The sequence below is a fragment of the Apus apus genome, chromosome 2 (assembly GCF_020740795.1).
Source record: "Apus apus isolate bApuApu2 chromosome 2, bApuApu2.pri.cur, whole genome shotgun sequence".
Lineage (NCBI taxonomy): Eukaryota > Metazoa > Chordata > Aves > Apodiformes > Apodidae > Apus > Apus apus.
The window spans coordinates 16,834,463-16,850,131 of NC_067283.1; the positions used below are offsets into that span (position 1 = coordinate 16,834,463).

The 15,669-nt window shown below is 38.8% G+C and overlaps 1 protein-coding gene across 1 annotated transcript in view; it reads left to right on the forward strand.

Moving 5' to 3' along the window:
- ODAD2 (outer dynein arm docking complex subunit 2) overlaps nt 1-15,669 on the forward strand; it is a 79,459-nt gene that overhangs the window by 17,440 nt on the left and 46,350 nt on the right. The window contains 5 exon segments of the mRNA XM_051612498.1: nt 10,523-10,669; nt 10,929-11,138; nt 11,301-11,537; nt 12,859-12,969; nt 13,444-13,598. Coding sequence (XP_051468458.1) covers nt 10,523-10,669; nt 10,929-11,138; nt 11,301-11,537; nt 12,859-12,969; nt 13,444-13,598 — 860 coding nt within the window.

The following is a 15,669-nucleotide window of genomic DNA, read 5'->3' on the forward strand; positions in this document are numbered from 1 at the left end:
CTCCTGTCCCCACAGTCCGGTGCCTATGGATGGATGCAGGGAGACCAGTGCGTGTAGTCTACCTTGAACTTAGCAAGGCTTTTAATACAGTCTCCCATAACATCCTTGTGAGCAAGCTCAGAATATGTGGGATAAAAGAATGGATGATGGAGTGAGTGAGATGGATTAAGAACTGGCTATACAATAGAACCCAAAGAGTGGTGGTCAATGGTGCAGAGTCCAGGTGGATACCTGTAACTAGTGGAGTTCCTCAGGGATCAGTGCTGAGTCCAGTCCTATTCAACATCTTTATCAATGACCTTGGTCATGGGACAGTGTCTTCTCAGCAAGTTTGCTGATGACACGAAGCTGGAAAGATTGGCTGATTCACCTGAAGGCTGTGCAGCCATTCAGCAAGATTTGGACAGGCTGGAGAGCTGGGCAAAGAGGAACCTACTGAGATTCAAGAGCAAGTTCAGAGTCCTGCACCTGGGAAGGAACAACAAAATGCACAGTACAGGCTAGGAGGTGATCTGCTAGAGAGCAGCTCCATGGAGAAGGACTTTGGAGTCCTGGTAGACAACAAGCTATGTATGAGACAACAATGTGCCCTTGTGGCCAAGAAGGCCAATGGTATCTTGGGGTACATTAAGAGGAGTGTCTCCAGCAGATCGAGGGAGGTTCTCACCTGCCTTACGAGGAAAGGCTAAGAGACCTGGAGCTTTTCAGTCTAGAGGGGAGAAGACTGGCTGGGCATCAAGAAGGCAGGGACAACCTCTCTTCACTTGTGCCCTGTGATAGGACGAGGGGCAATGGACTCAAACTCAAGCACAGGAAGTTCCACCTCAACATGAGGAAGAACTTCTTTACTGTGAGGGTTACAGAGCACTGGAGCAGGCTCCCCAGAGAGGTTGTGGAGTCTGCTTCTCTGGAGACTTTCAAGACCTGTCTGGATGCCTTTCTGAGTGATGCGTCCTAGATTGTTTTGGTCCTGCTCTGGCAGGGGGGTTGGACTCAATGATCTTCAGAGGTCCCTTCCAGCCCCTAATATTCTGTGATTCTGTGAATAATCTCTGTGAATAATCTGAGTGTAACGTGCAGTAGTCTTTTGAAGGCCTACTCTTACTTCAGTTTCTTAATGTATTTGGAAATAGGGGTTTGCACACTTTCTTGGAGTACTTTGTAAAAATCAGCCTTCTTGTTAACAGCTTTAGAAACTAATTAGCAGTTAATGGGAAAATTAATTGATGGGCATCTGCTAGATAGATCTGCTCCAACTTCAGCCTAGCCAGCTTGGTGACTGTGCTTGAGTTACACAGACAATATGCATGTAATCAGGATCCTATAGGTTTATCTTGCTTCTCCTTCTTCAGAAGGGTTTCAGTAGACCAGACCTACTGGCGTTGCACAGCTCTTGACTTTCTTATCACCATATGCTGCACTGTCTTTGGAGCTTGTCAGGTAGTGGGCTGCAAAGTATCTTCACACCCTCAGGCTGGCTGAGTGTACAAAGAATGCTTGTTGCACTCTGCTGTTACAGTTATTGTGGCAATGGCATTCCCACCCCAACACAATTTTCTACTTGATAGTAGAAGCTAGCATGACCAATTCTAGAGGGAGTTACCTGACCTCTGGGCCACGAGATGCAGAAAGCTTTGCATTTCAATACCAGAGAGTATTGAACGGATCAGCTCTCTTATCGTGTGTGACTTATCAAGTGTGTAAGTCTCTGTTCTCCCAAGCAACCTCTTTGGAAAGCAAGGAGAGGCCAGGACAGTGACCAAGATTCAGTACGTCATAATCCAAACAAATGAGTGAGCAGGCTTCCTTCAGTTGAGGCTGAAGAAATGTGTGGCCTGTGAATCTCAAAAATGTGGCCCTATCATTAAGGCTGCTAAGGTAAATCACCTGTTCAGGGACTACATCTGTTTTGGTGATAGTGGCAGCTGCAGGCGATGTCCTGCTGGAGGGATAAGATGGTACCAAGGAGGGTGGCTTCTCTTAAAGAGAATGGTGGAAAGTCATGGTATGAGCATTAAGTAAAGCAATTTGCATATGCTAAAAGGGAGTGTCATGGTGGGCAGAGGAAGTCAAGTATGATAGCTGAAGCTGAGTTCATTTACACTGGAATGTCATTGGGAGACTATGGTTTGAGTTGGATACAATAAAAGATTTACTGTGTAAGTACAGTTACCTCAAGGCACTCTGAGTACTCCAGCAAGGCTAACAAAAGTACCTCAGGTGGCCTGTGGTAACTACAACCTAAACCAGAGCTAAAACACAGAATTACCTCAGGGCTCACACATTGCCTTGAATAGTGACATTTTGCAGTAATCGTAGTTCCTGATGGATAAATTAGATTAAATCCCAGGTTAGCATCTGTTGCAATCATCTCATATGGAAATTACAGTAGGATTGTGGATTTGTTGTGCACATTACAATCTTTTATCTTTCCCTCCAAATTTATCTAGAATTGAAAAGAGTGTGATCTATTGTCTTTACAAAATTGTCTGGATGCAACTGGGGAACAAATACACTCCTAAACTGAAAATTTCACAAATGAGAAAATAAACCTTTACTGTTAAGGTATTATGTATTACCTTGGCCAGCTCTTCTGTATTTTATGGGTCAGCATTTCACTTCTTTCCAAGTTTGAGGTTTGAGAAGTTACTGGGAAAAACATTCTACTATTCCTAGTCCAATGAAGTAAAAGTTCAAATGTTTGTGTACGAACTACACTGACTCTTACCTCTGCTTTAGTAAAATTCAATTACTATGAATCACAAAAGGAAAGCTAACAGAATGGATATATGTCTTGGGAGAATCAACAAAATCTTCTGATTCACCCAGAGAATAGACTTACTCTTTTGTTTGGGAACTAATTTATTTTCAATTCCGTAAAATATGGTAAAAATGTGTACTCTTTGTGTCTGGGCCATAACACATATGTCACTTCTGCCATTGTGAAGGGTCAGCGTATTAATCTGCAACTAAACCCATGCAGCTTCTGTGCATGGTTTTAGTCCAATGTGAAGGTTTTGAATTTTGTGATTCTGTGATGCCCGTGATTTTCCACTGGCTTTACTTACATTAATCTGTATGGTTTACATAATGCCAGGCTGTAGCCGAAGAATGCCAGAAGATTCAGGAAGTGGTGCAGGGAATTGTTCCATAACTCAGTTATACTTGTCCATAACTCATCTCTTAACAAGTTGCAGCTTGTATGTTTTATAAACTAAAATGAAAAATTGGAACTGGTATTTAAACCAAAACAAAACTCAGAGTGGTTAGAGGTTCACTAGCGTAGAAAAATTGTCTCGCTGAAGTGTATTATACATATTACACTACAATTACAATGCAATCCTCAGTCTTGCATTAAGCTTTTTAAAAATGTATTTAAATTTTTAAGTATTTTTCAGCAGAAAATTACAAAATCGTGTGTGATTTGAGAGAGTCAAGTTCAACAGAAAATCAAAAGGTCAGAAAGGTGTAAATGAGTAATTTTGTTTCACACTTTACTACTTATTTTTACTTTATTGTTTTATAAAAGTGGCAATATTTGAATAAGATTTTGGGTTGGGATGCCATCTAAATAGTTTTATTCCAGGAGTTTTTTTATTCTGTTGATGAATTTTAATGAAATAATTTCTTGTATGACTGTAAAGGCTTCTACAATTTGACCTGCTTTATTTTGGATATCACATAGAACTATTTTGTTTGTTCAGTATTTTCTAAAAATACGACTTAGTATATTTAGTCTTAGTTTTGTCAAGTATATTGTAATTACCATTCAGATCATATGTACTCATAATCAGTAGAGTATTATTATATATAAGAATGAGAAAATTGCCCACAAACAGCAATTTTCTTTCCTGTTATTCAGTCATAGGCTTATTATGACAGACATGCATGTTAAGGTATCTATCCAGGACTTATTTACTACATGAAATAAAATTAACTTTTACTATGGCAAAATAAACTTCAGGCATAGGTCTAACAAAAAAACCACAACCCAACAACAAACCAAACAAATCATTATAGCCTTTGGAAGAGGGGGCAGGCAATGCACGGAAACTACAAAGATGCCATTAGGTTGTGCAGGGAGAAAATTAGGAGGGCCAAAGCCCAACTAGAGCTTATTCTGGCTACTGCCATAAAAGACAAGTAAAAATATTTCTATAAATACATTAGCAACAACGGAAGGGCTAAGAAGAATTTCTGTCCTTTATTGGATGCAAGGGGAAACACTGACAAAGGATGAGGAAAAGGCTGAAGTACTTAATGCCTTCTTCACCAGAGTCTATATCAGTGATTAGTTGATAGCCTGGTACCCAGCCTGCTGAGCTGGAAGATAGGGTTAAGGAGCAGAATAGAACCACCATAATCTAAGAGGAAATGGGTGGTGACCTACTATGCCACTTAAACACACACAAGTCTATGGGGCTGGATGGGATCCACCCAAGGGTACTGAGGGAGCTGATGGAAGTGCTCACCAAGCCACTTTCCATCATCTACCAGCAGTATTGGCTAACTGGGGAGGTCCCAGGTTACTGGAGGTTAATAAATGTGATGCCAATCTACAAGAAGAGCTGGAAGGAGGATCCAGGGAACTGCAGGCCTGTCAGCCTGACCTTGGTGCAGGGAAGGTTTAAGGGTGCCATCACACAGCACATGCAGGACAATGAGGTGATCAGGCCCAGTCAGCATGGGTTCCTGCTTGACTAACCTAGTCTGCTTCTATGACAAGGTGACCTGCTAAGTGAATGAGAGAAAGGATGTGGATGTTGTTTACCTAGAATTAAGGAAAGCCTTTGACATGGTTTCCTACAGCATTCTCCTGGAGAAACCAGCTGCTTGTGGCTTGGATGGGTGTAAGCTTTGCTGGGAAAAAACGGGGTGGGTGGCCAGGCCCACAAAGTTGTGGTCAATGGTGTTAAATCCAGTTGGTAACTGGTCACAAGTGCTGTTCCTCAGGGCTCAGTATTGAGCCAGTTCTCTTTAAAATCTTTATTAAAGGATTTGGATGAGTGGATCGAGTGTACTCTCAGTAAGTTTGCTAATGACACCAAGGTAGGTGGGAATGTTGGTCTGTCTGAGGGTAGGAAGGCTCTGCAGAGGGACCTGGACAGAATGGATTGATGGTCTGAGGCCAGTTGTATGAGATTCAAGAAGGCCAAGTGCCATGTCGTGCACTTGGGTCACAGCAATCCCATGCAATGCTGCAGGCTTGGGAAAGAGTGGCTGGAAAGCTGCCCGGCAGAAAAGGACCTGGGGCTGTTGGTTGACAGCTGGCTTAACCAAGAAGGTCAACAGCATCCTGGCTTCTATCAGCAGTAGTGTGGCCAGCAGGACTAGGGAAGTGATTGTGCCCCTTTACTTGGCACTGGTGAGCCCACACCTCGAGTACTGTGTTCAGTTTTGGGTGCCGCAGTATAGGAAGGACATCGAGGTGCTGAAGAGGGTCCAGAGAAGGGTAACAAAGCTGGTGGAGGGTCTAGGCAACATGTCCTATGAGGAGCAGCTGAGGGAACTGGCGTTCTTTAGCCTGGAGAGAAGGAGGCTGGTGGGAGACCTTATTGCTCTCTGCAAGTACCCAAAAGGAGGTTGTAGTGAAGGGGGTGTTGATCTCTTGTCCCAAGTAACAAGAGGAAATGGCCTCAGGAGGTGCCAGGGGGCATTTAAATTGGATATTAGGTGCAATTTCTTCACTGAAAGGGTTGCAAAGCACTGAAACAGGTTGCCTAAGGAAGGTGTTGAGTCACCATTCCTGGATGTATTTAAAAGATGTGTAGGAGTGATGCTTAGGGGGATGGTTTAGTGGTGGACTAGATGGTATGTTAGGTTAATGGTTGGACTTGATGATCTTGAAGGTCTTTTCCAACCCAGACAATTCTGTGATTCTGTGTTCACTCCAAATCCAAATCTGGATTCACAGATACCAAATTTGTATATAATCTTATCATTGTCTAAACCAGTTGTCTTTGTGTATGTTCTTAATAGATTAATCTGTGCATTATTGTATTAGACAAGGAGTCTACTAAACGTCTCAAAAATAAAAATAAGAGGCAAACAGGCTTTGCTACACTTTCTTTATAGTTCTGTAATTCTCAGTTGTGAGCTGTGAGTATCATAATAAAACCACTGGAACTAGATGATCTTTAAGGTCCCTTCCAACCCAACCCAAGATATGATATGATATATGAAGCAGTGATACTGTTTTATTTTCATTTAATTTGTGGATATATAAGTTATAACTATATAGGAAGAGAAGCACATTTTAAACTAAATCTGTGTTTAATTTCAAGCCTTAAAATTGATTGTTGATCTGCCAGTAAATTTTATTTTGCATCCAACATATCAGATTTCAAATGGTGTAACAACATGATGTAGATTTTATGTCAACTTAACGAAGAGGTAACTATTTCCATACATGTTAAAATACATACTGTAAGTACTGCAAGACTTGCTGTAATGATAACTTCAAGAAGAAAAAAATAATTGTTGAAACCATCAATAATATTTCTTATTTTGTAGAACTGATGTTTCAGCACATATGAAAAATATTTTATTGTGGTTTTACTTTAAAAACACACCAAGTGGCATGTGCATTTTTTAAGCTGAAAAATTAAAATGCATATATATTTATATAAAGTTCTACTATCTATTTAATATAAGAGAATGCAAAGTTGCTTATTTTTTAAAATCCTGGTCCATATTAAATGTCATATGCCAACCATTATACATGTAAGATAAGCGAATGATGAATTATTATGTTATGTATAAACGTACTTTGGCTGTCTCAGAAGGAGACTGCTAGTCAGGTTAGCTTCTTGCATTTATGTAAAATAATAAAAAGTTTTTCTCTTTAAACACCTGTTGCAAAATTTTTGCAATACAAAGCAAAGTAAATCTCAAAAGTCTTAAGAGTCTATGACCACAAACTTCATAAAAGGACAGCTGTTAGTCCTTTTGAGCTACAGAATATTCTGTGTAGTTTTGGAATAATCTTACGGATTTAAAAAAAAAATAATTTAGACTTTGAAATGAGTGGATAATCTGATTTCTCTAGGAAAATATTTGAGAAATTGATACAATATTTTATTCCCTCCGACATATTTTCAAAGTAGATTAAAATATGTTCTTAAAGCAAGACACATTTCATTTTCTTCTGAAGTCAAGATGATAACGGTGATTAAAAAAAGACATAATAAAAAAACTGTAGGAGTCTTCCTTTAGGGTACTATATGTCACAGATGTTAAAAATTTACCATTGTGTTTAACCAGTTTTCTGTGGGGAAATTCTGTTGATATCTATAGTCACTAGAAATGTAAGAAGAAATTCTCAATGAAACTTTATTGATTAGCAGAAGTGTTTTGTCTAATGTAAGTTACTAATCTGAAACTTTATGAAGTGTTTTTCTCACATTCCTTTTGGATGTATTTTATCACTTTGGATTCTGTTTAAGAGCATGTTAAATTTGAAGACTTTTAAATAGTATGTATCTTACTGTTTCTGTTTACATTTAAGAAATAGGCTGCAAAAGTTCTGTTAGATCTTGCTAGATCTACTTGTTTCATATTAGCAAGCACTCAGTTTTTCAATATTCTCTATTTCAGTATGATGTGCACAATTTAGTGTCAAAACTGCCATTTGAAAGGGATGGGTTTGGGCAGCATAGTTTGGATCTGGATGGGAGCCAAAGCTTCCGTGGAATTCTGAGGCATGGGAGAGGTGGATACTGTAGTTTGATTTACTAGGTGCTCTAAGTTGTAGCTTCCTCATTAGCATCAGTTGGCATTGCTCATGCGTGCCAGCTTCTGTGGCAGCTACATGGTAGCTCAGCCCTCATAATTTCTGTGCAGCTGGGTTCATCCCTGATTTGATTAATAGTAAATCTATATTATAGGTTCAAATGAACCTGTTATCAAACGGTTTAACTTTCTGCATACCGTAGGGTATATTCTTTGATCTTTAGTCTAGTTGCTATTACTGAAACAGAACTTTTATCTTTTAGAAAAACATCCAATCTTGACTGAAGAATTTACACTGCTGGAAAACTTATCATCACTCTAAGTAAATTCTTCCAAAGGATAGTTAACCACACAATGGAAAACTTGCACTTTACTCCTCATCTAAATTTTACTACCTTTTAACCTCAAATTATCAAGCCTCTGTGCTAGACAGAAGAGCTCTCTGTTGCCACATTCCTATTCCTCGTAGATTTATTCATTCACTGTGAGGAAATCATATTTAATTTACTTTTTAATAAACTCAATACTGTTTCTCATGTCTGTCTTAATGCAACTATCTTCCGGGCCTACCATCATTTTTATTTCTCGTTTCTGAGTAATCTCCATGTTTTCATTTGCCTTCTAGAATTGTAAAAAGAAAAACTAGACACAGAATGTCAGTAGTAGTTGCAGAGATGCCTAGGAAGAGACAATAACCAATACTTTCAATCATATATCCCAAAATTAATCTTTTTTTTCTGCGGTTAAAGCTCATCTTTTGCACTCCAGATGTCCTGACCTCTGATTTCCACAAGTGTGGGAAACTTGACTGCATAAATTACAGTTGTGTGAAACTCTGTTCATATTCTACCAAGGCAGAAGAAGCCCAGGACCATAAATGAGTGCCTAGAGCAAAGTAAGAAGAGGGCAAATACACAGCTTTCCAATAGTCTCCAAGCCACCACTCGTCTTTCCCTCAGGGAGTTTAAAATTGAATGAGATATTTATGTTTTTACTGACCACCAATGAATACTTTTAGCTTTCACAGAATCCTTTCACAATTAGTTCTGTTGGTCTGTGACTTCATTTGAAGAACCAACTCTGTTTATTTTTAATCTGAATCCTACTATACCTTATTATGAAAATAGATTGTATCTGTATTGAAGGAGACATTGAACAGTCAATCCCTGTATATCCTGCTCAGTGTCATTCCTGACACTGTAGACCTCTATCATATCCCTTCAGACACCTCTCTTCTAATCTTAAAAAACCCTTGGATTATCTTTGCTGTTCTAGCTCTGAACATTTTCCAGTGCTGTAGTAGCTTTCCTGAAACGAGGCTGCAGAACTGCACAAAGTTTTTAAGGTGTATGTGAACTGTGGATTTATACTGACATTCTGTGTTACCTTTTTTCCCCCTAAGTCCTAATATTCCATATGTTTTTGACTGCCATTTACCCTAACCTGAAGATATCCTTTCTAATTTATAATGAATCATAGAATCATGTAATATCTTGGGTTGGAAGGGACATCTAAAGGTTGTCTAGTCCAACCCCCCTACAATAAGCAAGGACATCTCACACTAGAACAGATTGCTCAGAACCCCATCAAGCCTGACCTTGAATGTCTCCAGGGATGGAGCCCCCACCACCTCTCACAGAATCACAGAATCTTAGGGGTTGGAAGGGGCCTCGAAAGATCATCTAGTCCAACCTCCCTGCCAGAGCAGGATCACCTAGAGCACATCACACAGGAACGTGTCCAGGCGAGTTTTGAATGTCTCCAGCGAAGGAGACTCCACAACCTCTCCAGGCAACCTGTTCCAGTGATTTACCACCCTCATACTAAAGAACTTTTTCTTAATGTCCAACCTAAATCTACCCTTCTCTAGCTTGAAACCATAACCCCTTGTCCTATCGTTACATGCCCTCAGTTTCCTATTCTTTGGTCCTTTTGTCAAAATCCTTATGGAGTCCTGTTAGACATAGCTGCTAGATCACCATTGCTGCAAGCTTGATAAGTTTGGTAGGGTAGGACACCTCTAGCAGATCCATGGTGACTCTTAAGTATATCATATTCTTGCAATAATATATTTAGAGAGATGTCTGCTAGTGCTGTTCTTTATTACAGTACCAATTTATCCATCACAGATATTTGGCTAAAAGGCCTTGGATAAACCTTGAACTCTTTTCCAAGCTGATGTTTCATTTGCTGTTTCTCAGGACATTGATATCAAGGCAGTTTGAAGCAAGAGGGTACATGCCACTTCTACTGAATCAACTATTTTACCCTATTTCCTTTATAACACAGTTGAATACTAATAACATAAATTTCTTATTGTTCACAATATCAGGGTTTATTTTAATAAAACCTTCTACAGTGGCTTCAGTTTCAGAAAAATCCTCTGAAATATCTACAATGGAAGATTCCTATTGGAACATCTTGTTTCTTCCAGAATGAATACCAACGCAGAGAACCCAGATGGCTTCTCTGAAATGTCTGTATCTTCACTGTGTATATCTGCAAACACTCATACAAAGCTCACAGTACTTGACTGTCTAATTTACTGGTCCATTTACAGCAAGCCACATTAGTAGTTTGTCACCTGGGCTGTTCTCTATCCCTTCAGTCGTTATGCCATTTGCACACTTATTAATAACTCAATTTCTTACTATGTCTGCATTATTTAACACCATAGAATGAAAATAATGTAACATCTTTCTTCTTTGGTAGTAGTTTTGCTAGTACTGGTAGAAGAGATCAAGCTGTAAATTATATGCACTTTGAACATTATTTGTTTGGTTTATTTTAGGGAGGTAATCCAACAGCTACTGTCATCTCACTGTGTTGTTTGAGAGATTTCAATCTGGCTGAAGAAACTTGTCAGCTGGCCATCAGGGAACTTGGATGTCTTGAAGTGTTAATTAATCTACTTGATACAGAAGAAATTAGATGCCAGGTAAGTAGCTTTTTTGAATAGAGCAACAAATACGCCTTTTCTATTAGAATATATTTTCAATTTTTGAAGTTATAGAGTATAAAGAAAATTGATTTATTTCCTTATTTTGGTATTTGCTCTATTTCGAAAAATCTACTTATTTGACTTTCAGTTTCCTTCTTTTCTTCTGATTAAATGTAAAAGATAAAGCATTTTAAATAATTTTTCTGTTCATGTATACTTAAATGCTGTTTGACTTCTGTTTTCTTCCATTGTTTAGATTGGTTCATTAAAAATCCTGAAGGAAATTAGTCGAAATATACTGATCAGACATGCAATTGCAGATCTTGGGGGTTTAGAGATCATGGTGGAAATACTGGACTCTCCAGATGAAGAAGTAAAATGTTTGGCAGCTGAAACAATTGCTTATGTTGCTAGATTTAAAGAAGCCCGAAAGACAGTAAGGCAGCGTGCAGGAATCAAGAAACTGGTAAACAGAAATTGAAATGTGTACCCTTCTCATAATCATATTTTTGTCAAAAAATGTCATGTGTTGTTTACATGGTTCTTGTGGTGGTGTTTACCATCATTAAAAAGCAGTGTAATATCAGACTTCCCTGTAGGTAATTTTTATAATGGTGGTTTTTTTTAGGTTGGGCTGTTGAAAGGTACTTCAGTGGCATCAACCAATCTAACACTATGCCAAGCAAGAAATACTGAAATGGCACGCTGTGGTGCTTTGGCACTCTGGAGCTGCAGCAAAAGCACCAAAAATAAAAAAGCAATCCATGAAGCTGGTGGCATTCCATTACTAGCTAGATGGCTCAGATGTTCAGTTGCAGACATCTTAATCCCTGTAGCAGGGACACTGCAAGAATGTGCCTCAGAGGTAGGTGAACACATATAGCTAAGTTATTTCTAATCAGTGTCTAAAAGGAAGCTTTATGTTTTACTGTCATTCAAACCAGGCCAGTTATCCCATCAGGAAGTACAAGTTTGTGTGGTCAAAGTGTTTTTGAGAAGGTCACAGCTTGTAATGAAGTAAAGACCACATACTTTTTATGAAAAAGTAGGAGTAGTTTGTGAAAGAAAATATATAGACATTAAATCCTTAATCAGTTTCAATTTATTTCTGATTTTTTTCATAATTCTTCATAAATTTAGCAAGATACTATATTTTGTTTAACCAGAGCATTTAAATTCTACAAAACTAACCTGCAGCTGTGGCCAAGAAAATCCAATGATGTGCAGGACGGTGTGTTTTACAATGTCCTTGTGAAGTGGGTAAGATGTTGTCTGATCAATGCTAAAATGAGAAAGGAATATGTATTTCCTTGGCAGGTTTCACATCTTTGAGTGTATTCAGTTTTTAAATTTAAATACAAGTATTTTTGCTATTTCCATATAAGATGAGTGGTTGTTTCTCCTTTTGGGGTAGCCTATTTGAAATTAAAGTGTGTTGCACTGAAGTTTGAAAAATACCTAAGTCTTCTTGATGATTTTTAGACATTGAAGACATTTCAAAGGATTCTGCATTATAAAACAATTTGTATTTCCAAAATTAGCTTCTTAAATTACACAAGTTTATGCATGCTCCATGAGAGAGTAACCTGGCAGATTATAGCATCAGTAAGTCCGTATTGAGAAGGTGAAGTTTTTGAGGGTTTCTTATCTGGCCAAATTTGGAAATTACTAAACACGTTTCTTACATGGATGTTTCCTCTCTCTTTAATAATGGTCCCCTGTTACAAGGCCTGTGGGTTAAAATTTGGAAGAAAATATCACTAAATATTGTAATTCTAAGAACATGTTTTTCTAGTCTTGTTCTGGGAATGGATCTGTTGTTTTGGCTGCTGGCTCTCAGTGGAGTGAGTGGGTACTTCTTGAGCCCATTTTGAAGCATCTCTTTCTTCCCTGGCTCTGAACAAGGAGTCTGGACACCTTTCAGAATATTCTGAGTTCTGTTTAAGCCAGGCAGCTACAAAATTGGCATTACAGCACCTGGTTTTACAGAGATTTGAAGAGCACTGTAGAAAATTCATCTGTTTTATTAATTTTGACAACAGGAATAGTGTTCTCAAGGCAATGCGGATGACTTTTGCTTAAAAAAATATAAGACTCCTTAGTATCAAAGCCTAGAATTATAGTACACTTTTATTATTTTGCCTAGTTAATATGCAGACTTTAAAAGATGCATTTTATCTTTTTAGCAAAGTTACAAACTTGCAATAAGGACAGAAGGAATGGTTGAATACTTTGTGAAAAATCTGAGTAGTGAACATGAGGAGCTACAGCTGCATTGTGCAAGTGCCATATTTAAGGTAATTGTATTATTGTAATCAGGAGATCAGAGCCAGAATTAGCCCTTTGTTTTCATGTGGTTGTCAGTTTTAATACTTCTTAGTTTTACTATTTCTCTAATGCGTAAGAAATCACTTAATAAAAATGTTGATCGTCTTTGGATAATTCTTGCAGCAATATTTCAGCTGTATATTTACTGTTATAATTAAGTTCCTAATTGTTCTTCTTGTGTGCAAGGCCTAACGTGCAGAGGTAATCAAGGGAGAGAGGCCAGGCATTCTGTGCAAAGTGCTGCTTTTGTTTTGCTGTTTGTTTGCCCACAGGGTGGACGATGTTGACAGTACAAGCAGTGCTGCCTATACAGTAGCAGTTTAATGTCAAACTCCCTGAATAAGTTGTTAGCATTTTCAGATACTTTAATAAAATATGTGTTTTCTTCTGTATTAGCTTTTACTAGTTGCAACATCATATATGTATTTAAATTTTTTTCTTAGTGTGCAGAAGATAAAGAAACACGTGACCTGGTTAGACAACATGGAGGTCTACAGCTACTATCTGCTCTGCTTGATAACTCTGAAAACAAACAACTTTTAGCAGCTGTGACAGGAGCAATCTGGAAATGTGCAATCAGCGGAGAAAATGTGTCAAAGTAACAGTTTAATTTTATACACATTTTTTACATTATGGTGTTTTGATTTTATGGGCTTCTATTGTTTTCAAAATTGTTGTAATGATTCTTCAAACCATACTTTATAATCAGTTGGGCTTTCAACTTAGATTTTATAGTACTTAAAAAATTGGCACCTGACCTCATCTGTGTACAGTGTAGACAGCGTTAATGTCCTGGAATCTTAAGAGTCAGTGGGGACAACTGGTGCCTTTAAAGAATAGCTAAGATGTAGGACACTGAGTCAGAAGGTGTACTAGGACATACTACATGTTTGACATGTAAGCATATCTGATAACCCCGCTCTTCCCTGTAGCTTACAAATTGGAATCATTGCTGCATGGTAGAGACAGTTATTAGCCCATTTAGCTTTAATGTTTTATGTCAAGAGAGACAAAAGCAGGTTATCTCTTTCTAGGGTAGGTACCTAATACACATTAGATCCACCTGCTTTAGAAATATACTGGAATCTAGGATTATCTGGACACTCAGCTTCTAATTGAATGGAATTAACTGATGAGAGTTCTACCACAAGTACCTACAACCTCTCAGTATCAGGGTCCTCCGTGATTATCTGAGAATGTAACAGCAAGAGTTACTACCCTCCACCTTTCAGCTTAATGATTGAGAATACTCAATCCCCTTATCTAAAATTAATCAGATTCATGCACCTTACCACAAAAAAAAACAGCCCAAAACTGATCTGCTGGAGTATGTGCTAGGTTTCCTGCTGAAGTTGTGCTGCAGATATGGTAGATAACTGCTGGATAAAACTCAGAAATAATTCCAGTAATAAAGGTTTACAGTCTGACTTTTTACTGTCCTAAATGAGCTCCCTAAGTATTGGTATACAGAGCCATGGTCTTTACATACTCTAACACTATCCTACTACTTTTTGCATTTTTGATTGCACAGCAACCTGCCTTTTCAGAAAGATTCATCCTTCTTTTGTGTGAGCTTTGGGCATCTGCACAGAGGGCCCCTGGTTCTGGATCAGTCAGTGATGAGATGGACTGAATGGCTCTCTCTATCCTAGTAAACTAAAGAAGGCCAAGCCTGTAATGGTTCAGGCACTGTGTTGTGATTATCTGTACCGTTTAGCTGCTAGTACAGTCCCTTACCCAATTTGGCCTGTGCCAGCAAACACTCTCCCAGACAATGCCCAGACACTCCTTGGGAACAGTGCAGGCAACAGATTGCTTCCATTAGACAGAATGGGTGAGGCCACCCTGAATTGTGGGGATAGGAGATTTTAGCCATATGGATGCTATGTTGAGCTTCTTGTCCTCAGGGCCAGAGAATGAGTCCTTGCCTGTTTTATTTATTAGTGTAGCTGTAGCCAGTAATTCTGTCCAAATGCAAACAGAGTTTTGCTGGGCTACTTGCATATCTTTGGCAAGTGCTTGACACTCCACAAAGGTTACTAGCCAGGCACAGCTCCAGGCTTGAGCTGAATTAATGTTTTATGCAGTGCTGAGGCTGAAGCAGTAAACCCTATTCAAACTCAGGATGGGAGGACACTACAGAAGAGGGAGGGAGGATGATATGAAACACGTATCTACTGCATCTAGAGGGATGAGCTTGAGTCTGGCGAGAAACTAGAACTAAGAAATCCTGCTGCTTCCTGCAGTTCCACTTAATTGTCTTCAAAGGACTCCCCAGGATTTCCTGTACCTGAAGAACGTTGTGCTGACTCAGCAGTGAGCTGATAACCCTCAGATTCCAGTTTGGTGCAAGCAGCCCTACTGCTTCTGGACACAAGATGGCTGAGCCAGCAGCTCTGTCAGGGCAGCTGCCGTTGCAGAGCCAGCTCAATTCTTTCTGTCTGTGAAGCAGCTGATATGCAGCACAGATACAGCAGCCAGAGAAAATCAGGGGTTTGTTTTGGTTTAAAATCATTTGTTTGCTTGTTTTATTGCTCTTTTTTTCATGTGGAAGATTTTTTCCTGAAAAAAAAAATGTATAGGGATACTTCCAAATTGTAGTGAACGGAGAGAGGAAGATCCCTATTTAAGCAAAGCCTTGAATGATTTAAAAAAGAAGCTCCTCATTT